Genomic DNA, 23,808 nt, shown 5'->3' with positions numbered 1-23,808 from the left:
TTGCAAGGGAAACAAGTGCGGAAGCCCAAGTGAAGGATAAGCTACTACTGCACCCGCCAGCTCGGCATTAAAATGAAATAACATGGACAAATGGACTGTGGGTGCACAAAGCAGGACTACAAGCTACAAGCAAATGAACTACGGAAATGTTGTTTGTTGTCATGGCAGCTGCCACCGAACACGTCTGTGAAGCATTAAACTTATATTTTATCTTTAACAAGAGGGACCTGCCACGTCATTCACCATAAATAAATATTATATATCATTGCAGCCATTTGGTAAATTCAAAAAAGATCACTATTTTTCAAATTAATGTACACTCTGCACGGCAATATGCCTAAAAAAAAAAAAGACATTTCATAAAAAAGAAAAACTGAAATATCACTTGGTCATAATTATTCAGACCCTTTGCTCAGACACTCATATTTAAGGGTATGTTTCCACGGTCAGGATGGCTGGCGGCGAAGCCGCTCGGCGCTAAGCCCCGCCCCCTTTCTGGGACGCGATCATGCCGGATGTGTTAACTCTTCACATCCGGGATGATCGCTCTGTCCCATAGCGCCCTGTGATATGCCTTGCGGGGACGCTGCGTCCCCGCAAGGTGTACGGACATGCTGCGATCTTTAAAGACGCGCAGCATGTCAGGAGTCGCAGGGCCGCCGCGTGCGGGTTTACACGCATAGTGGAGACGGGATTTCATAAAATCCCCTCCACTATGCTGGAACATCTGGACGCTGCTTGTTTGACGCTGCAGCTCTGCGCAGCGTCAAACAAGCAGCGATTCCTGACCGTGGAAACATACCCTAAGTCACAAGCTGTCCATTTCTTTGTGATCCTCCTTGAGATGGTTCTACTCCTTCATTGAAGTCCAGCTGTGTTTAATTAAACTGATAGGACTTAATTTGGAAAGGCACACACCTGTCTATATAAGACCTCACAGCTCACAGTGCATGGAAGACCAAATGAGAATCATGAGGTTGAGGGTATATGCACACGTTCAGGTTTTTTTGCGTATTTTTCGCGTTTTTTCGCAATAAAAACGCTATAAAAACTCATTAAAAACGCATACATTATGCATCCTATCATTTAGAATGCATTCTGCATGTTTTGTGCACATGGTGCGTTTTTTTCCGCGAAAAAAAACGCATCGCGGTAAAAAAGCAGCATGTTCATTAATTTTGCGGATTTTCCGCGTTTTTCCCGCAATTCTATGCATTTGGGAAAAACCACACAAAAACGCGTCAAAAACGCAAAAAAAACGCATCGCGGTAAAAAAGCAGCATGTTCATTAATTTTGCGGATTTTCCGCGTTTTTCCCGCAATTCTATGCATTTGGGAAAAACCACACAAAAACGCGTCAAAAACGCGAAAAAAACACATCGCGGTAAAAAAGCAGCATGTTCATTAATTTTGCGGATTTTCCCGCATTCTTCCTGCAATTCTATGCATTTGGGAAAAACCACACAAAAACGCGTCAAAAACGCGAAAAAAACGCATGCGGATTTCTGGCAGAAATGTCCGGTTTTTGTCAGGAAAATTTCTGCTAGAAATCCTGACGTGTGCACATAGCCTAAAGGAAATGGCCAAGGAGCTCAGAGACAGAATTGTGGCAAGGCAAAGATCTGGCCAAGGTTACAATGGGATTTCTGCAGTACTCAAGGTTCCTAAGAGCACAGTGGCCTCCATAATCCTTAAATGGAAGAAGTTTGGGACCACCGGAAGTCTTTCTAGACCTGGCTGTTCAGCCAAACTGAGCAATCATGGGAGAAGAGCCTTGGTGAGAGAGGTAAAGAAGAACCCCCAGTCTTAGGGTATGTGCACACGTCAGGATTTCTTGCAGAAATTTTCCTGACAAAAACCGGACATTTCTGCCAGAAAACCGCATGCGTTTTTTTCACGTTTTTTCATGCGTTTTTGACGCGTTTTTTGTGCGTTTTTTTTCCAAATGCATAGAATTGCGGGAAAAACGCGGAAAATCCGCAAAATTAATGAACATGCTGCTTTTTTACCGCGATGCGTTTTTTTCGCGGAAAAAAACGCACCATGTGCACAAAACATGCGGAATGCATTCTAAATGATAGGATGCATAATGTATGCATTATTAATGAGTTTTTATAGCGTTTTTATCGAGAAAAAAATGCGAAAACAACTGAACGTGTGCACATACCCTTACTGTGGCTGAGCTCCAGAAAGTTCCACAAAGTCAACTATCACTGCAGCCCTCCACCAGTCGGGCCTATATGGCAGAGTGGCCCGACGGAAGCCTCTCCTCAGTGTAAGACATATGAAAGCCCGCATAGAGTTTGCTAAAAAAAAAAAAAAAAACACACCTAAAGGGCTCCCAGACTATGAGAAAAAAAGATTCTATGGTCTGAGGAGATAAAGATAGACCTTTTTGGTGATAATTCTAAGCGGTGTGTGTGGAGAAAACCAGGCACTGCTCAACACCTGCCCAATACAATCCCAACAATGAAACATGGTGGTGGCAGCATCATGCTATGGGGTTGTTTTTCAGTTGCAGGGACAGGATGACTAGTTGCCATTGAAGGAAACATGAATGCGGCCAAATGCAGAGATATCCTGGAAGAAAACCTCATCCAGAGTGCTCTGGATCTCAGACTTGGCCGAAAGTTCACCTTCCAAGAAGACAATAACCCTAAGCACACAGCTAAAATAACAAAGGAGTGGCTTCAGAACAACTCTGTGACCATTCTTACGACCATGTGATATTTCAGTTTTTCTTTTTTAATAAATATGCAAAAAATACTATATTTCTGTTTTTTTCAGTCAAGGTGGAGTTTAGAGTGTACATTAATGAGGAAAAAATTTACTTTCTGAATTCACCAAATGGCTGCAATGAAACAAAGAATGAAAAATTTAAAAGGGGCCCGAATACATACAATTATATATATATATATATATATATATATATATATATATATATATATATATATATATATATATATATATATATATATATATATATATTATACACACATACACACACACACATATACAATACATACACAATTTTTTGTATACAATTTATTCTGGTGTGCTGAAGAATGAGCCAGAAACACATTTACAAGAAATGAAAGCTGAATACCTTAATTGTGAGATTTAACAAAGATGCTGTGAAATGCGTGACTTCTCGTTTCTATGAGAAACTGTGCTTTAAGTTAAAGCTTTTGCTAAGCGTAAGCTTTTATCTTCCACTAAGGAATACATCAGACGCTCCACAATGTAAAAGCCTCTGATAATTCCTTCTCTGCTACTCATCCAAGTGTTAAGAAATAAAACAAAATGCAACTTTGAACATTCTCCTAAGTAGCCATTATTATATAAAGATGTCTCTAGATTTTCATTTTCTGATCCACTAAAGGTAAACTCAGTAATATTCTTTCTAAGCGGATACAAAAATGCCATGTATCAAGAACTGAAGATTCCTTTTACACTGCCAATACAGGAGCCATTTCTCCCTAGAGCCATACCTCCGAGTCACCTCTGCTACCTACATGGAAGGTGGTGGGGTCTAATTTTTACTTCCTATTCATGGATGCACACCAAGCAGTTGACATCAACAGGACACTCTTTCGGTCTCCGTTGGGGTCACGCATTAGGGGTTTGGTTGGGAGAGAAAAAAAAGTAAATTGGCTCCATAGTGCCCCTGTTTGGGAATTCACTTGCTGCTTCCTCATGGATGGGGGGGCGGGGGCAGGTAAAAGTTCTCAGCATGGTGAATAAAAGGACTTCGAAGATATGTTGCGTGGATGGAAAAGAGTCTCTTCCTGCAAAGTAGTTCAATTAGGGTTCCATTAGTGATACGACCAGTTTCAACACCGTACCAGCGTCTTTTTCAAGTCATACAGGGTTTACAAGGGCATAGGGGGTTTTGAAAGCTTGAAATTCGACATTTCATTTGCAAACTCTGGACATGTAATCCCTTTGACTTTTTTTATGACTTGGAGAAAACACCAATAGCGTTGAAATGCGTAGGCTGAATATGTGAGCCCTCATTGAACTACATGACAGCAAGAAACTCTCTTCCATCTGAACAGCCCATCTTCAAACAGAAAAGAATAAAAAATTGGGCTCCTAAGAGACTTGACTTCATATTTACATTTGTAGGTCTTCGCTCATAGTTGCAGCCTTCATGTATGATCCAACACTAGAGCGTGTGTTTGAAGATATTTTTTGTGCATGGCCTAAGTTGGATAAACAGAACAGAACACAATCACATCCTAGGATAATTATTCCAACCACACTACTCCTAAGCAACACATCCTGGATGATCACAGATGTGGAGAAAATCCCTCAGGAAATCTCATTGAAAACGTCTGGTTGAGGAGGAGGTAATGATAACCACATGCCTTTATGGCAGAATTAACAGAACCGCTTCAGCTATAAATTGTCACGACAGAGGTCACGTCCAACTGTCAGCTAACCCAATACCCTACTGACTATTCTTTTTGGTCTAGCTAGGCACATGGCTTCTCAGGTTGCTTAGGTGTAACTAACTAGGTATCACATGCACAACCTGAAAGCATGGTAGTGGGTTCTATCTTGATCCACCATAAAAGTTTGATGCACAAAAGAGTCCAAGGCAAAGCCAGATAAATTTTTCATGCTTCAATGTGGAGCACAAATACACACAGCAGCAACATTTTGGCATCTATATATATATATATAATTGTCTAAGGGTCACTTCCGTCTGTCTGTCTGTCACGGATATTCTTTGGTCGCGGCCTCTGTCTGTCATGGAAATCCAATTCGCTGATTGGTCATGGCAAAACAGCCACGACCAATCAGCAACGGGCACTGTCCGGCGGAAAAATGGCCGCTCCTTACTCCCCGCAGTCAGTGCCCGCTCCGTACTCCCCTCCAGTCAGCGCTCACACAGGGTTAATGGCAGCGTTGACCGTGGTGTAACGCACTCGGTTAATGCTGCTATTAACCTTGTGTGACCAAATTTTTACTATTCATGCTGCCTATGCAGCATGAATAGTAAAAAGATCTAATGTTAAAAATAATAATTAAAAAAAAAAATAGTTATATACTCACCGTCCGTCGGCCCCCGGATCGAAGCGGCCGTTTACCGACGCTCCTCGCGACGCCCCGGTGACGGCTTCATGCATTGCGGTCTCGAGAGATGATGACGTGCGGTCTCGCAAGACCGCTACGTCATCATCTCGCGAGACCGCAATGCACTCTTCAGACAGGAGCGCGCGAGGAGCATCGGTAAACGGCAGCTTCGATCCGGGACCAACGGAGGGTGAGTATATAACTATTTTTTATTTGAATTCTTCTTTTTTTTTTTTTTTTTTTTTTTAACAGGGATATGGTGCATACTACCTGACTGGCCAATATACTAGGTGACTGGGCAATATACTACGTGGCTGGGCAATATACTACGTGGCTGGGCAATATACTACGTGGCTGGGCAATATACTACGTGGCTGGGCAATATACTACGTGTCTGTGCTGTATACTACGTGTCTGTGATGTATACTACGTGGCTCTGTGCTGTATACTATGTAACTGGGCAATATACTATGTGGCTGGGCAATATACTATGTGGCTGGGCAATATACTACGTGGATATGCATATTCTAGAATACCCGATGCGTTAGAATCGGGCCACCATCTAGTATATTATATGCATTTCTGCTGCACAATAGAGCATTGAAAAAGTAACTGGCTTTGACTCTTCAAGATTGCTTAGGAGGCATCAAGAGTAAAAGAGAAGTTATTCATGAAGTCCACCTACAACATTGAGGCATTTTCCATGTCAACTATCAACACTAAGTCCACAGCTTCCTAGACCCTGGTGGTCTGAAATGTATGCAGAAATAACACTATCCATATGCCAGATTGTGGACATTATATGCCTTAGGGCCGGATGGAGTAAAGGAATGCTTAGAACTACTTTGCCACACTGTATTGCAAAAATTGTATAAATAAATGTATATATATCACATAAAATGTTGCCCCTAGTAAACAATTAAGTTATAGCTTTTATTTTCCATACTAACTGTGGTTACCTAGCACTGGCTATAGTGACGGCATGAGCATTTGCAAAAGATTTTTCTGCAGCAGTGTTATACAGATTATTGTATTATTCTAGCCATCTCTTCTAGAGTGTGGGTCCATTAGCAGAATTGTATTGTATATATTTTTATCACTGTCAGCATTTTTCTATGGGTGTGCGCTCTCTTTGCCACCATGTACCCACTTATATTTATGATAAAGGTAATTTTAATTCAATCACAATATTTTATGTCCTGACCACTTATTCATTTTTCTTATTGGATGAATGAGCCGCTAGAGGCATGAGGAAGGTGTTCGGTGCTCGAAAAGCTTGCAAACATACCGTAATTGCACATATGTTTAAGGGCAATTATCGAGCGCAGCTCTGATGTGCATGGAGGGTGTGGAGACAGATGAATAGGTGGGAGCAGGTTCTGAATAATATTTAGAAGGAGGTAATGGGAGAGGTAGGTTAGTGAGTTGAGGTGATAGGCTTGTTTAAAGAGATGTGATTTTAAAGCACACTTAAAAATGTGGGGGCCAGGAAAAAGTCGGATCATCTGGGGTAGTCCATTCCAGAAAACTGGCGCGGCACGGGAAAAGTCTGGGAGACGAAGGTGCGAGGTTTGAATTATGGAGGATGTTAGGGTACCGTCTCACAGTGGCACTTTGGTCGCTACGACGGCACGATCAGTGACGTTCCAGAGATATAGTTACGATCTCGCTGTGTCTGACACGCTACTGCGATCAGGGACCCGCGCTGAGAATCGTACGTCGTAGCAGATCGTTTGAAACTTTATTTCGTCGCTTGATCACCCGCTGACATCGCTGCATCGGCGTGTGTGATGCCGATGCAGCGATGTCTTCACTGGTAACCAGGGTAAATATCGGGTTACTAAGCGCAGGGCCGCACTTAGTAACCCGATGTTTACCCTGGTTACCATTGTAAATGTAAAAAAAAAAAAAAACACTACATACTTACATTCCGGTGCCTGTCACGTCCCCGGGCGTCCGCTTCCCTGCACTCCTCCTGCATCCTGTGTCAGCGCCGGCCGGCCGTACATCAGAGCACAGCGGTGACGTCACCGCTCTGCTTTACGGCCGCGCTTACACAGGATGCAGGAGGAGTGCAGGGAAGCGGACGCCCGGGGACGGGACAGGCACCGGAATGTAAGTATGTGGTTTTTTTTTTTTACATTTACAATGGTAACCAGGGTAAACATCGGGTTAATAAGCGCGGCCCTGCGCTTAGTAACCCGATGTTTACCCTGGTTACCCGGGGACTTCGGCATCGTTGGTCGCTGGAGAGTGCTGTCTGTGTGACAGCTCTCCAGCGACCACACAACGACTTTCCAACGATCACGGCCAGGTCGTATCGCTGGTCGTGATCGTTGGAAAGTTGCTGAGTGTGACCGTACCCTAAGAGTTTTAGTAGTTTTAAAAGTTAGAAATGGTCAGGTTCTGAAGATGTTTTAAAGAGGCAGGCGACATTAGTGAGTGGATTGGATACAGGGAATAAAGGAAATTTCTGTGTAAAATATAACCCCAAGGCAGAGGAGGTTATAGTTGAACCCTCCAAGGTAATTTTAATGTCAGGTAGAGTTAGGTTAGCAGAGGGTGGAAACAGAAGCAGCTCAGTTTTGGAGAGATTCTATTTCAGAAGGATAGTGGACGTGATGTTGGAGATAGCGGACAATCATTGGTATTTTACATTAGAGTGGGAGTGATGTTTGAGGAAGAAGTGTATAATTGGGTGTCGTCAGCCTAGAGAGGATACCGAAACCCAAATCTACTGATTGTTTGTCCAATAGGGGCCGTGTAAAGAAAGAAGAGGACGGGGCTTAAGACTGAGCCCCGAGGAACCCCGATAGTAAAGGGACGAGGAGAGGAGTAAGAGTCGGTAAAACACACAGTGAAGGACCGGTTAGAGAGGTAGGAGGAGAACCAGGGGGGCTTTTTTCTTTTGTAATAATATCCCTCTAATAAAAGGTATCACTCCTAGAGTACTTTTGAGTCTTTCTTTGAGGCATAAAAGTGTTGCTAAATTGATTTTTCTGGCGAGCACAGCACCACAATAACATTTTTAATGTACATCCTCTCTCTGCACAATGCATGTTGATATTTTATTTTGTTCTGAAACCCTTCTGGAAGAGGTCCTAAAACACATTTTGCACTGGTACACCTAAGAACTGAATAAAAATGCTTTTACACATAATGCTAGGATAGCACACATACTCTAGGAAAGGCAATCTATTTGTATGCATTTTTTCAACATGGCTGTTTTAAGAATATTTTAGCCTTGTCCCAGAACCACTACAGATCATACTAATACCGTCTGTCAGAGAAGTTCAGCACTAGAGAGTGGAGGAGAAGAGTCAATGGAGCCAATCCCTTACACAGTTAAATGCAAATGCCTTTTCCCAGCTGTGTGGCTGATATCTTGCTGTTTGCATAGCTCATACGCCACCTACTGCAAAACCGAGCTGACAGCTCATGCAATGCTGGCAACATTTTCATTCCATCATCGTGGCAGAACTGAATACGACGCTCTTATTTTTCTTTGAAACCAAACAAGACCAAGGCCAGATAGCAAACGTAACACACAGTTGCTCAGAATGGAGCGCAGAACCAACAGAAGGGAGAAGGAGTGTGATGACAAACACCACAATTCGGAAGACGGAGACCAAAGCACAAACTGCAAGACGGCTCTAGTTACTCTTAACGTTGGGGGATACCTATACATCACACAAAAGCAGACCCTATCCAAATACCCAGACTCTTATCTTGAAGGTGTGGTGAACAGGAGGATTTTTTGCCCCATTGATTCAGATGGACACTTCTTCATTGACAGGGATGGGCTAATATTTAGGCATGTTCTAAACTTTCTCCGGAATGGAGAACTCTTACTACCTGAGGGTTTCCAAGAAAATCACCTTTTGGCACAGGAAGCAGATTTCTTCAAGCTCAAGCCACTGAATGAAGCCATAAGAGCAAGGTGGGAGAAGGAGCAGCAGGCGGCCAGGGAAACCACTTTTCTGGAAATCACAGATAACCATGACCGGTCTCAGGGGCTGAGGATCTTCTGTAATGCTTCTGACTTTATAGCCAAAATTAAAGCTCGCATTGTTCTGGTTTCTAAAAGCAGACTGGATGGATTTCCTGAGGAGTTTTGCATTTCTTCCACTGTTATCCAATTTAAATATTTTATCAAATCAGAAAATGGGACCCGGCTTGTGCTGAAGGAAGACAATACCTTTGTCTGTACCCTAGAAACTCTCAAATTTGAAGCCATCATGATGGCACTCAAGTGTGGCTTCAGACTCCTAACAAGCCTAGATTGCTCGAAAGGGTCAATTGTGCAGAGTGATGCTCTTCATTTTATCAAGTAAATACTCTTTGGCTAAACAAAGAGATCCAAGCACGCAGCTAAGCTTCATTATCCAGCAGCAGTCTGGCATAAGGAGACATACCCTGCAAGAAAAGGAGAACTGATGCCGACCGATACTCAGGAGACAATGGACAGTATTCAAGCCTGCAGTAAACCCTCTGCTTCATGTACACGGCACAGACTCGTGCTTACAGGAACATGGCTATTGTCGATTAAGGAGTTAAGTCTCCGTTCTTCACCCAGACAATCTTGCTGAGACGCTGTGTGCACTTGTATGAGTAACAGAATCTCATTCTCTTTTTTCGGCTGGGGTAAACACAACAGCTCTCTTCTTGGATATCAAGCATGTCTATAAAGCACAAAGCCTCCGATTCAACGAGAATTGGCTGGAGGTTATATATATCCTTCCAATCTACAATTTACGTGATTTTGCGGTATAGCCAGACATATCAAAATGTGTTTAACTTAGGGAACATTTTCATTTCACGCCCATTTCTTTTTCTTCGAAAACCATTCCAGACATTGAACACCGTGATGCTTTTCTAGAGAGGATTCATTTTAGAGTCGTTTTCTAAGAGTGGATTTCCAGGGTCCTAAAATGTGACTGCTACTTTCCACATTTTCACTATACTTATGGAAGGTTACATGAGGTACGAGGGCTCAAGAATTTAACTAGATGTAGAATAAGAAGAAATTGGCACGGCTGGAAGTACCAAGTAGTAAAAAATGCTCACATGGAGGCAATCAGTAGTTTTAGATGGAGTTTATATGAAAAGCCAATTTAGTCATAATGACTGAATCCATCAGGACCAACTATTACTTTACCTGACCTATCATTGCACCATTTCAATAGGTTTTAATGCTAAAACTGTATTCCGAAAAATGTGCCTAGTGCCATTATGGGGAGTAGCAGAATGTTATTACTATGGTGAAATCTTCCCATCCTGGTATGGTTTGTCTGGATTCAAATGGCAAGTTGCAAGATTTGGTGTTCTGTTAAACTATCGTTAAGCCACTCATCTGATGTCCCAAATGTTCCCTCTACACCAAACCTAAATCATGGAATAGTGCAGTTGACCATTAATGAACAAGTAAACCAGTTGAAACGGCGGAGTTTCTGGTTCCAACAGTTGAATATACTCGTGGCAACATTTTGTACTATTTCATGGATGAGTATGAAAAGTCATATACATTTGTAAAAGTTTGTATTTTCGTATTCTAGTGTAAACATGACTAATACCAAGTTTTGCACTTTTTGAAGGAACGTCTGTAAGTGGTAAAATGTTTAAATTTATAATGCATTTACAATGACATCAGAGTGATCAGTAAATGAACGAGCGGTTTCATCTAAAATGTTTATAAGAGGTTTTGCATTTAGCTCCTAACTAATTTGTGACAGCAACGGAAAGGAAAAATGGGGGTATTACAAAAAAAAATAAAAATTACAAGCACAAATCCTCTTGGTGAGGATGTACAGTACTTTACCTACTATGTTAATGTTACTTAACCAATTAATCTACCACAAGGTGCCACCAAACAGAAAAGTCCAACACAAATCTTGTTTGGCTAGTCTGTTGTGATAATTGGCACAATCTTCCACTACATACCAAATCATATACACATAGGTGTCGGAAGTCATTTTCACGAGAAACTGGTGTAGACACCCCAAGAATTTCCTTTCCCAGCTTAACCCTTGGTAGTCTCCAGCCAGAGTACCAGGTGGACTTGGGGGGTATATTATGTTTAATTCCAGTCTAACCGTAATTTATATAAGAATATGTGTAAATTTGATAAAAGTTCATTAGGGTTAGAACCTATAGGCTTTAAAAGTGCATTAAGACTGTGGATTCTTGCTCCTGAGGACAAAAATATGAGAATCCTTACGTGGAGAACTCGGACACCTGATGTCTACTCACAGATCTATTTTAACCTGCATGATATAGCAATTGCATCTTGTCTAAACTTATGAATGGTGAAGTCTGAAACAAAAACTGTCTGTGCCAAGTGAAAGGGAGCATGTCTCTCTCTCTATTAGTGTATTATACAAGTAATCTCCACCATTAAGGTACACCATATACTAACCCCTATTAGGTATGGTCAGGTCATTCTCATGGATGCTTCATGTTTTGTTACATGTGAACAAAAGAAGCTCATTGATCAAAAGTTTCTTCTAGTACACAATGAAAAGGATCAATTCACAACCTTGAACTATCTCCTCCACCAGCACCCATGGGGAAAAATCTGGTGGCTATAGGCCAAAATATCGAATATCTAAGACCAGGATAACAAAGTCTTCCAATAAGTAGAACAAGACAAAAAACATTACTGTATTTTAAGATATTATATATTTATGTAATCATTATTTAAGTCATATAACTGGGTGGGCTTTGTCTTCCCTGAACGTACATACTTCCTACTTTAAGAAAAAAAATGTTGCCGACTTATTACTCTTCTAGGTCATCATCATACATCTCGAGGAGCCAGCGAATGCAATGAAAGGCCATTGATAGCAAAAGGGATTTCCTATGCTGCAGAGTGACCACCAGTCAGAAGCATGGTGGCTCCACTCATAAGTATATTTCAGGCAATGTGCTCCATAACAGATGTACCAATGCCAGTATAAAAAAAACGTGCAGGCACATATAATACTGACAGATTTCTAACGTACAGGTATAGGCCAAAAGTGTCCTGGGGCGGGGGATCTATGCATTAACAGGGATCTCTGCTGAAAACAAGCTACAAATGATTTATTGATTGTAAGTGGAGGGGAATTGAACAGCTGGGAGCGTCACTGCTCAGTAGAATGGCGCATGGAGCAGCAGAATGCATATTCGACCGCTGCTCTATTCATTCCCTATGGGGCTGCCAAGTGCTGGCTTCTTCCAGTAAACCCAAAGAGAATGAATGGAGCAGCAGTCAGGCATATACATCGACACTCAATTCGAATGGTGAAGAAAATGCCCAGTCAGTGATAAAAATTCAGTTCTGAAAATCCGTGCAAGTCACAGCCATTGCACCCCACCAATCCAGAGGTTATCACCCTTCCTGTGGATATCTGACAAAAAAAGCCTATTAAAGGTATACTTCTGTCCTATAATAAAAGTCAGTGGTAGATGTAGGCAGCTGCATTAAGCCGCTGCTCGTACTTTGAACCATGCCTGATAAGAAGTTATTAAATCTACCTTTCTGAGGAGCTCAGGAGTTCCCTAACAAGATTTGTATCATCATCAACAAAAAGTCAATAGCATGGTATACTTGCTTTAAAACTTATTTCAATATCTTAAAAGAATAATATAAATGAACAGGCACAGGACACAAACAGAGCACTCCTGAAAAAGGTGGTACCAGCATACATGTAAATAAATTTAGCAGAGAATTGTTTCATTTATGTATTTTACAGCAGCGCCTATCCATATTATGGCCTCTAACAAAATACCCCTAGTCACAAGAAAAAAGGGAACAATGACTATTGCTAAACAATTTTAGGCTAGAAGATAGTTCAAAGTCTAATATTTACATTAAAGATGGTATGGGAATGTAGCGGGGTAGAGTACATGTGCTGGCCCGCCAGCCCCTAAGCACGTTTCACCCAAGGCTTTGTCAGGGGGGTGTATGGGTCCATAATATGGATAGGCGCTGCTGTAAAATACATATATGAAACAATTCTCTGCTAAGTTTATTTACATGTATGCTGGCACCACCTTTTTTCATGAGTGCTCCGTTTGTGCCTTATTTAGGATTGTTCATTTATATTATTCTTTTAAGATATTGAAATAAAATGCTATTTTATATGAGACCTATTTTAGCACTCTGTTTTCTCACGTTGGTCTGCTCATTCATTTTAGAGTGTGTCTCTTGTAAAGAGATTATTGTTGTTGCTCGTTTTTGGCGGTATTTATTATTCCTTTGAAACTTGTTGGGTGGATGCACACGATGATGCAGACAGGCACGGGATGATGCAGAGAGGCACAGAATGATGCAGACAGGCACGGGATGATGCAGAGAGGCACAGAATGATGCAGACAGGCACAGAATGATGCAGACAGGCACAGAATGATGCAGAGAGGCACAGAATGATGCAGAGAGGCACAGAATGATGCAGACAGGCACAGAATGATGCAGACAGGCACAGGATGATGCAGACAGGCACAGGATGATGCAGACAGGCACAGGATGATGGAGAGAGGCACAGGATGATGGAGAGAGGCACAGGATGATGCAGAGAGGCACAGGATGATGTAGAGAGGCACAGGATGATGCGCACAGGATGATGCAGAGGGGCACAGGATGATGTAGAGAGGCACAGGATGATGCAGAGAGGCACAGGATGATGTAGAGAGGCACAGGATGATGCGCACAGGATGATGCAGAGGGGCACAGGATGATGCAGAGAGGCACAGGATGATGCAGAGAGGCACAGGATGATGTAGAGAGGCACAGGATGATGCGCACAGGATGATGCAGAGGGGCACAGGATGATGTAGAGAGGCACAGGATGATGCAGAGAGGCACAGGATGATGTAGAGAGGCACAGGATGATGCGCACAGGATGATGCAGAGGGGCACAGGATGATGCAGAGAGGCACAGGATGATGCAGATAGGCACAGGATGATGCAGACAGGCACAGGATGATGCAGACAGGCACAGGATGATGCAGACAGGCACAGGATGATGCAGACAGGCACAGGATGATGCAGACAGGCACAGGATGATGCAGACAGGTACAGAGCTGTAAACCTGACAACCTCAACAACATCAAAATACAGTCTTAATGGAGATGGAGCTTTCAGTTGATGACTTAGGAAAAATATTTTAAAAAATCTGGACCATCCTTTCAAGGTCCATATGGTAAGAGGAGTCAGCTCCAGTTGATGCCATATTGAAGGAGATTGAGTGAAATGAAGAATGTACAAGAGCATGAGCAAAACTCTACAGTGTATACAGGTCTTTACTGCCAAATAACCTAAATGACTTCATAACCGTTATATTTGTATTGGGTTTTAGCATTTCGCCACATAAAACAATGCAGGGACATTAATACTGCAGGTAGGTGATGGAAAACCTTATTTTGATACCAGCAAAATCAGTTGCAAGTCATAAGTGTTGTAAATCCCTGCCATGCAAACACGACTTTGATATATTGTAAGGCATCACAGGTCCATCTTAATCAACGTTTCCGTATGCTCCATATAAGAGATTTACAACAGCACTTACACGTACATTAATCCTGCGCACAGAATTTGGAGAAAGATACTCAGACCTGACAGAGTCATTTTTCCCAGTAACACTGTCTTCTGCTTTCCTGGTGACAGCTCCAGATAACAATTCACACTATTGCTGCCTGTGACAGCGGGCCGGCACAAGCGGCTCTGGAAAGCAGGCAATCACAATAAGAAACTAATATACACGCAGCACGCTTTACTTATGGCAATAAGATTGTCAGGAGAGCAGCGGCCGTTCCCAGAGGACTCAGGCTTGACACACGAATCAAGATTTAATACAAACATTGAACTAACGGCTCCAATTCCGAGAATCTCGGAGGATAGGTTTTCCTGCAGCAGACGGCGGTGATCCATCCGGAATATATATATGCAATGTCCTGTAGATTATTATCATATTAGCATTATTACAGTAATCTGTTAGGCATGTATTTAAAGGCAACATTCGTCACAATTGAGGAAAATATTTATTATGATCTGTATCCTAGGAGGGGTCCACATTTTCACAATACTCCGCATTCACGTGGTTTTCGATATCGTTAATGATGAGCGAATGTACTGAGATAATGTCTTATCCGAGCACGCTCGGGTGTTATCCAAGTACCTAGTAGTGCTCGTATATTATGCTCGAGTCCCTGCAGCTGTTAGACAACCTGAACACACGTGTTGCAGCTAACAGGCAATCCCCGCCAGTGTTGCGGCTGTCTAACATCCAAAAATCATGCAGCGGCATGGACTCGAACATAATAAACAAGCGCGCCCAGATACTTGGACAACACCCGAACATACTTGGATAAGATGTTATCCGAGCACGCTCTCTCATCACTAGCATAGGCCGAGATTTTAGGTATCAGCACATAAATAAGGTATTAGAAATGAATACTTGGTCGTACAAACCGTCCCCACATGGCCATTATACGTATGCAACCTGGTAGGTCTGTGCAACAGAGATTTTCTTTGGAGGAGCGCACTCGGATAGTAAAGTATGAGAGCACATCTGGTGCGTAACTACACCAGCTTTATGTGCCATATGGGTACAATGGGATTTTAGCGCTCTCAACAGCTTCTAAAATATTAACAATGTTTACAAATCGTACTGTGAAGTTTTCTCATAACTGCATATATATTTACTGTGAGATATATATTTACGAACTGCAAAACAGACAATGATGAAGTCCCGAAGGAAGACACGCCGACTACAGATCCAAAGCCTAATGGACACGGAGATATTCCCAACCTAGCCGTACGTCTACAGAGGGAACTGACAGAACTGTACAGCGTCAATGGGCTGATACAAGATCTTCCCTTGTGCTGGAGAGGACATCAAAGAACTGTAAATTGGACTTGGAACGTTACATAAAAGGCTGGAGAACAGACGATGCACTTTTTACAAAACGAGTTACAGCAAAAAAAAAAAAAAAAAAGGGATCTGGCAGATGCTGGAGCTGAACTATGTAACAAGGTATTCCATGCAAATATACTGTAGCACTGAGCTCTCGGACTTCCAATCTATGCAGTCCTGTGTCCTTTACTAATGTAGCCAACATTCCTGCCATACACAGAAAGTAGGGTAAGTAATGCTACAGGTAAAGTAGTAATTGTCATGAGAAAAATGAAATGAGCGGCTCTTCTGCTGGTTTAGAATATTGTGCAACTAGCAGCACTACGTTATCTGATAAATGATGGACACCATTGTGGTCAATGTGATACAAAACAGAAAGGCCGACAGATTTACTAAATTGCTTCATTCACCTGGACATCAGCCAATAATAAGGGAGTCTGTCAGCACAGAATGACTGTTCAATCATGACGGGCACAATCATTTATTATATACACCTTCCCACCTGCTTGTTTTCCATCTATCTCCACGCCCCTCTGGCTCTATGAAGCCAAAACTGTGAATCAGAGAAGAGGGGGCATGGAGAGGTAAAACAAGCAGGTGGGAAGGTGTATACAAAATGTTTGCCCCCATGATGCCTGAAGTTGGTTTGAACAGTCATTCTGTGCTGACAGACTCCTTTTAATGGGATCGGCTCAAGTTATACTCTGTACATATGCCCCATTTTAACAGATGTGCACCATAGGGGAGAGTACTTTGCTTAAAAAGCAACTGTTTTAATTTGTATTGCATAAATCAATAAACACACGCAAATATGCAGCTTTGTAATAAATCTTATCAGAAAAATCTGCTTCTATCTCCTCCTGGATTTATCAAACAATTTCAAAATTCTCAATGTAAGGTCACGCACACGTTCAGTATTTGGTCAGTATTTTCCATCAGTATTTGTAAGCCAAAATCATAAGTAGGACAATCAGAGGAAAGTATAATAGAAACACGTCACCACTTCTGTATTTATCACCCACTCCCGATTTTGGCTTATAGTGATGTAAAATACTGACCAGGTACTGGACATGGCTTAGGCTACGTTCACACATAAGGTTTTTTTGCATCAGGCACAATCCGGCGAATGTTGGAAAAACCGGATCCGGCGCAGATTGTGAAAAACGGATGAGATGGATCCGTTTTTTCGACGGATCCAACTAGCATATCTAGATTATTGGATAAAAAAAAATTTTGGAGCATGCTCAGTATAAAAAAACAGAATCCGGCGCCGGAATCCGTCAGTTTCCGGATCCGGCACCCATAGACTTCCATTCTAGCAAAGAGCCGGAAGCGCCAGATCCGGCACTTCCGGCTTTTTTGCCGAAGACAAAAAAAGTTGCTATGGACGTTTTTTCAAGAAACCGACATCGGCAGATTTACCGGATCCGGCAAAAACCAGATGAAACGCAAGGTCATCAGGCGCAATCCGGCACTAATACAAGTCTATGGGAAAAAAAACTGATCCGGCGGCAACATTCGCCGGTTCCGGTTTTTTGAAGATTAGCCGGATTGAGCATGACAGCAAAAACCTGATGTGTGAAAGTAGCCTTAAGAATAAAATCTGGATTCAGTGAAGGCAGATTTTTAAATTATTGAGATAGAAACTTATTAGTAGCAATTGTCCTTTTATGTAGCGGGGAGGATGAGGCGCTAGCGGCAGAGCTCCTCCCTTCCATCTACTCTGAGCCTTACCAGTCGTAACTGCCATCTCCTATCTCAGTAATAGAACAATCTGTCTTCACTGAATACACATTGTACCCATACATTGAGAACTTTGAGGATGAACCGCCAGTCCTGGAGGAGAAAGAAGCAGATTTCTCTGATAAGATATATATACTACTATTGATTTATGAAATAAAAATTAAAATGGCGGTTACTCTTTAAGTCTTTCCTATATAATCAGGATGACTTTTGTAGTGCATCTAGACCCGCTACCCATTGCGTGGGTGGCCGTTCATTAAATAGAATAATGTGATAGGCTTTTATACAGACACAACCTGTAGGCAGTCACAAATTCCCCATCTATATAAGCTGTTCGCCAGACGTTTGGAAAGCTGAACCTACGTCAATCAGATGATGGAAACTAATTCAGATTCCTTTCAATGGGACAATTGAGGGGACAATTTACATTTTCATTACTCCTTGTCAGAGAACGGCTAGTGTAATGATAATTACATGGGTTTATGCAAATGAGGCTTAATCACAGTAGCAAGTTATGCAATTTTCTAATATATTTAGTGTTTCAATTCCTAGCTCTTTAGGAATAGATTAGAGCACAGAAAAGACATCTACAGATCTAGTCTCTCTCACATGTCGGAGGATTGACAAGAGTCAAAAGGGTTCCTTAAGGCCCCAATACACATCAGACCGATGTCGGCAGACAGTCTAATGTGTATGGGGGCCTGCCAAATGATGAGAATCCTGCATGTCTGTTTTCGGACTGTCGATCCGTTTGTTCTCTAAGCGATGTCTGACAGTGGCTCAGAGAGAACACAAGAGCGCTCGGCAGAGCAAGGGCCCCGGTGTATGGGAGAGTCTGGCGAGATGGCTGCCGGTAAATCATTGACAACAATGTAAGGTATATGTTCCAATAACTTATCTAAAGTGTCACACAACTCATCTGTCAGAATCATCAGATGTTCACATTTTACTGTCTGTACGTACAAGAAAAATGTTATCATTCACTAAAAAGCATATATTGGGTAACTGATGCCGAGATGCTGTGACATGTCTAAACCAACACTGACAGATCTAAAGGAAATCAGCAGCTTAAAGAGGTTGTCCGGTCAAAATCGCACTGTGTGCCGTGGGGATTCACCGATTTCAGTCCTGGACTGGAGGGTATGTATGAGTTATAAATACTCCAGGCCATTGTGCGCGGCGTCGCCTCCATACACTTGTATAGAGCGAGGCTGCGCCCTCTAGTCGACCACGTCCACTGACCGGCCACATCACTAGACAGGGTGAGTGAGGCCTTGCTCCATACACCTGGTCAGGAGTATGTATAACTCATACACACCCTCCGTCCTGACTCAGCAAACGGCGAATCCCCGCAGCACATAGTGCGTGTCCTCCGGGGGTTAATAAGTCTGCAGTCACACAGAGTGGCTCTGTGCACAGTTGTTCCTATCATTGTTTTTCGGTTCAATTTTACAAACAGAATTGATGTGGAGGTTGGATCCTTTATCCAACAAATGGAAGGAGAACCAGTATGACCCCATTGACTACAATAGGTGTGGTGTTTCCATTATAATGTCAGATTTACTCAATGCAGGTGTTAACTATATAAACTCTATAACAATGTAGTGGAAAATTATATTATTTAAAGAACAACATAAATTTGTATTTCATAAATCAATAGTACAAATAAAAATAATCTTATGTATCTAAGAGAAATCTGCTTCTTTCTCCATAAGGGCCGATCTTCCATCCACAAAATTCTTAACTGATGACTAATAAAATCTGTATTCAGTAAGGCCATGTGCACACGCTGCGGATTCCATTGCGGAATTTTCCGCAGCGGTTTTGATAAATCCGCAGTGCAAAACCGCTGCGTTTTTTACTGCGGATTTATCGCGGTTTTTATTGCGGTTTCCGCTGCGGTTTTTCACCTGCAGTTTCCTATTGGAGCAGGTGAAAAACCGCTGTGGATTCCGCACAAAGAATTGATATGCTGCGGAATATAAACAGCTGTGTTTCTGCGCGTTTTTTTCCGCAGCATGTGCACTGCGGATTTCATTTCCCATAGCTTTACATGGTACTGTAAATGCATGGGAAACCGCTGCGGATGCGCAGCAAAATCCGCAGCGTGTGCACATACCCTAAAGCCGGATAGTTACATTACTGAGATAGGAGATGGCAGTTGGTGCTTATAAGATTCTATAAAGACTGGAGGAGGGGAGGAGCTTATGATCTAGCTCCTCCCACTTCCTCTCCCTTCTACATAGAATCTTAGACAGAATCCAAGGTTTCTTATTTTCATATGTACCACTGATTTATAATATAAAAATTAAAATGACAGTTACTCTTTAACCCAATGCACTATAAAATTACAGAGCATGCACATCCCCTCTGAAATCATACATAGGTACAGACAGGCTGGGGTCACATTTGTACAGTGCTCAATGCTGAGCACAGAGTCCAGGTTTACAAGAACGATGAAGAAAATTCAGTCAGAACCCAGAAGGAGCCCTCCAGTATAGTGGGGCAGGCGGAGATACTCAGGATTACGTGAGGCCTCCATTCCAGTGAGGTCTGTCTTTTCAGATGGACATGAAAGTTGACACTACTACTTGTACTTCAACAACTTAAAAATGTGCCGGCTTTAGTGTGCACAGCTACCAGTGTCCTGGAAGGTAAAAAAAAATTGTTGGATCTGTGAGTTTCCAAAAATAAAAACAACCAAGGTATGATGTGCTACCTGGCTTATCGCGATTTCATCACCCAGAACAACAAACAGAGATTTTACCCATAAACATGTAGAATAGCCTCAGGAAAAAATAAATGCGTATCTAATCAAATGAATACTCAGTCCAAAATGGATCATTTTCTGGGTTAACATGACCTGGACCGTTCTAATAAACCTTTCCATTATTGGATATGGGAAAACATAAAGGAAAGCTTAAAAGAGATTCTTGTAGGTTCTTGTTTTCAAAATTAATATCACTTAAATGGAATCAGTTACCAGTTTTTTGCTACTCCATCTGGGAGCAACAAGAAATAGTGGCAGATACCCTGATTCCAGCAATGTGTCACTTACTGGGCTGCTTGCTGCAGGTCTCTGAATGCTGAGCTCTGTATAACCCCGCCCACACCACTGATTGGCAACTTTCATAGGCAGAAGGCTCCAAAATCAGTGGTGGGGCGGGGTTATAGAGCTCATGAATATGGATAACTACATGACAGCTGGTTTACTAATCCTCTCTAGTGATAGTCTAATGGCGATAAAACAGTGATTTTATCAGAACTACACCAAGCAGCTCATTAAGTGACATATAACAGGAATTGGGGTCTCTAAATGAATCATTCTTTAGAGACAGATTCCCTTTAGTCTGAGCCCATCACGGCCTCTGAATGTCCCAACCTCTACTATAGGAGAACTCATGCAAATGTCTTTATTTTATGCCATACTAAAGCTGCAATGCCGCATCGCGCACGCTAATGCAGCAGGACTAGTCCGGAGAGCCGTCTCCTCACCCTTAATAGTCCTGCTGAAGATGATCTTATCATACAGAGATTGACAAGGCTGTACAATGGTTCTAGAGAAACACATAACATGCAGGCTGTCAATCACTCATGACTAGTCAGTGAGGAGATGCCCCCCAGACTAGTCCTACATCACTGGCATATGTGACGCTGCAGAATAAAACCTCTATCACAGGCAGATACTGTAGTGTTCGCTAAGAACTCAAGGACAGTTTAAAAAAAAGAAAATCATAAACGGATTTACTTATCTGGAAAGATTATTTGTCTATCGCTTATTTCACACGCCACCTCTCCAGACGTCTGAAATATGCGACAAAGACTATATAATGAAAGCCAACACTAGCTTGTAGTTTGGCAAATAAAAGGAGGGCGCTATAGGGATTTTCATTACTTTATCAAAAATGTTGCGGGCTTAGTTTGCAGAGAGCAGAAAATGGAGGAAAGGTCATCATGGTAGTACTGAGGCTTGGGCTCCAGTCACCTGAGCACGGCACAGCACTGAGCAGTCAGTCATGCCCACTGTTCTCGTCATTGATTTCCCGCTTAGCCTGCCATCTTGCAGAGTGGAACGTCAATCCAATAACCAGAGGGGGATGATTGGAAGAACAGCGGTGACTACTCAGCCTTCCCCAGAGCAGATGTAACGGGAATATAACACTAATTCCTCTGTTCACCGCTGCTTGTAGACTACACCCTGGTAATCCCAAACCTATGTATATGCGAAGCGGAGCTAATAGGTTTCGAGTAAAAGGGTCTATCTACCAGCTAATTGGTAAAATTGTATCAGCGCTAATAAAGCATTGTCTGATGTTAGAATTAAAAATATATAAATAAAATTAACAGACACAGCATTCATTTTGTGCACAGACTGTCTGGTATTGCAGCTCAGCTTTAGTCACTTGTACACCGATGTACTTCAGTATAAGACACTGTTCATGAGGCGGACACAAAGACTGAAGGTGACAACTGGGCTGAACATTTGAGGGCCAGGTGAGTATCATTTATTTATTTTTTTTAACTCCTTTTAAACTGGTTGCCATTTTGCTCAATTCACACAAAATGAATTTCACAAAAATTCTGATTTTGACAAATGAAAATCCTCAGTCGGATTCGAGCAGAACATTATTCAGCTCAATTTCTTTTGCTCATCTCTAACCCCTTCATCTTCTCACAAGCAGTAAAAATGTGATACGTACATCAAACTCTCAGCCGAGGCCCTCCAGGCGCCATCAGCAGAAGACAGCTGGGTACAGGCAATACCAGTCACAGCGAGACGACTCGCAGGAGAAGCAACTGCTGAAAGAAGACCATTTAGGAAATAAGGTAGACCGAACTTTCATCCCACCAACGGGATCCAGAGGGGCGAGGAATCTAACTTACCCTCTGTCCTGCAAGAATTGACTGAAAAAGATTCCAAACTGGAGATCTACGAACAATAATAACGGAGCTGCTGTGGGGTCTCCATTTCTTTGCCAATTACAGGTGTCCCGTATCTTGTACAGGCATTAGTGATGAGCGAACATGCTCGGATAAGGCATTACCAGAGCGTGCTCGTGTGCTAACCGAGAGACTTCGGCGTGTTCGAAAAATATTTGCGTTCTCACGGCTGTTCAACAGCTGCAACATTTGAAGGGATTGCCTAACAAACAGGGAGTTTTGTGTTGTTGCAGTAGAACAGCCGCGAGAACTCAAACATTTTTCAAGCACAACAAAGTCTCTGTTAGCATACGAGCATGGTCTGAAGCACATTCGTTCATCAATAACCGGCATCTTTACCAATCGTGTATGGTTGTTTGATAAAATGACCTAATAATTTTTTTTTTTTTTTTGGGGGGGGGTATATGTGATCTCATGTTCCCTATGCCAAATACAATAGGTTGGTTGTACAACTGGCCCATAATCCGAATTTGTGGCGTTTTCTACAGGCCATCTCCCACTATCAATGATGGAGAGTGGTAGTTGCTTTTCTTAAACAGGGAAAGGACCCCAGTATCCCTGAAACCTACAGACCTACATCTTTACTCCAGGTAGATGTAAAACTACTTGCTAATGTCTTGGCAAACAGACTACTTAATGTCATCACTGAAATCATCCAGTTGGGTTTCATGCTACCAATTTGAGAAGGCTTTTCGTCAATATGCAACAGAGTTCTAAAGATATCAGTTCACAGATGGTTTTTCCTTTGGATGCTGCCAAAGCATTCAACGAGGTCGAAAGGAATTTTCCGTGGATGGTTCTTGATAAGATGGGATCTGGTCCTAACTTTCTCGCGTTTATCGAATTGCTGCACAATTAACCAAATGCTTGAATAAGGGTTAATGGAAGCTTGTTGGGCAGGTTGGCACTGGGGAGGGGAACATGGCAGAGTTGTCCCCCGTCTATCCATCTTTTTGCAGTATCAATAAAACCCCTGCTGTGTCTTATACGTGCTTCCCCAGAGGTAAAAGGATTTAGATGTGTTAAAGGGAACCTGTCACCCTGTTTTTTGAAGATGAGCTAAAAATAGCGTTAAATAGGGGCAGAGCTGGGCGTTACATTAGTGTATTTGTGTGCCTTTATTACCCACCTATGCTGCCGAAATACC

At 42.2% G+C, this 23,808-nt stretch overlaps 2 protein-coding genes across 2 annotated transcripts in view; one reads left to right on the top strand and one right to left on the bottom strand.

Moving 5' to 3' along the window:
• The window catches only part of GTF2F2 (general transcription factor IIF subunit 2), a 298,375-nt gene that overhangs the window by 181,418 nt on the left and 93,149 nt on the right, over positions 1 to 23,808 (bottom strand). The window lies entirely within an intron of this gene.
• Positions 8,506 to 13,058, top strand: KCTD4 (potassium channel tetramerization domain containing 4). Its single transcript, XM_077297360.1, has one exon. The coding sequence runs from the start codon at positions 8,643 to 8,645 to the stop codon at positions 9,414 to 9,416; it is 774 nt and encodes a 257-aa protein (XP_077153475.1). The 5' UTR covers positions 8,506 to 8,642; the 3' UTR covers positions 9,417 to 13,058.

The sequence above is a fragment of the Ranitomeya variabilis genome, chromosome 3 (assembly GCF_051348905.1).
Source record: "Ranitomeya variabilis isolate aRanVar5 chromosome 3, aRanVar5.hap1, whole genome shotgun sequence".
In the NCBI taxonomy this organism is placed as follows: Eukaryota; Metazoa; Chordata; class Amphibia; order Anura; family Dendrobatidae; genus Ranitomeya; species Ranitomeya variabilis.
This window is presented reverse-complemented; position numbering and strand designations above follow the sequence as displayed.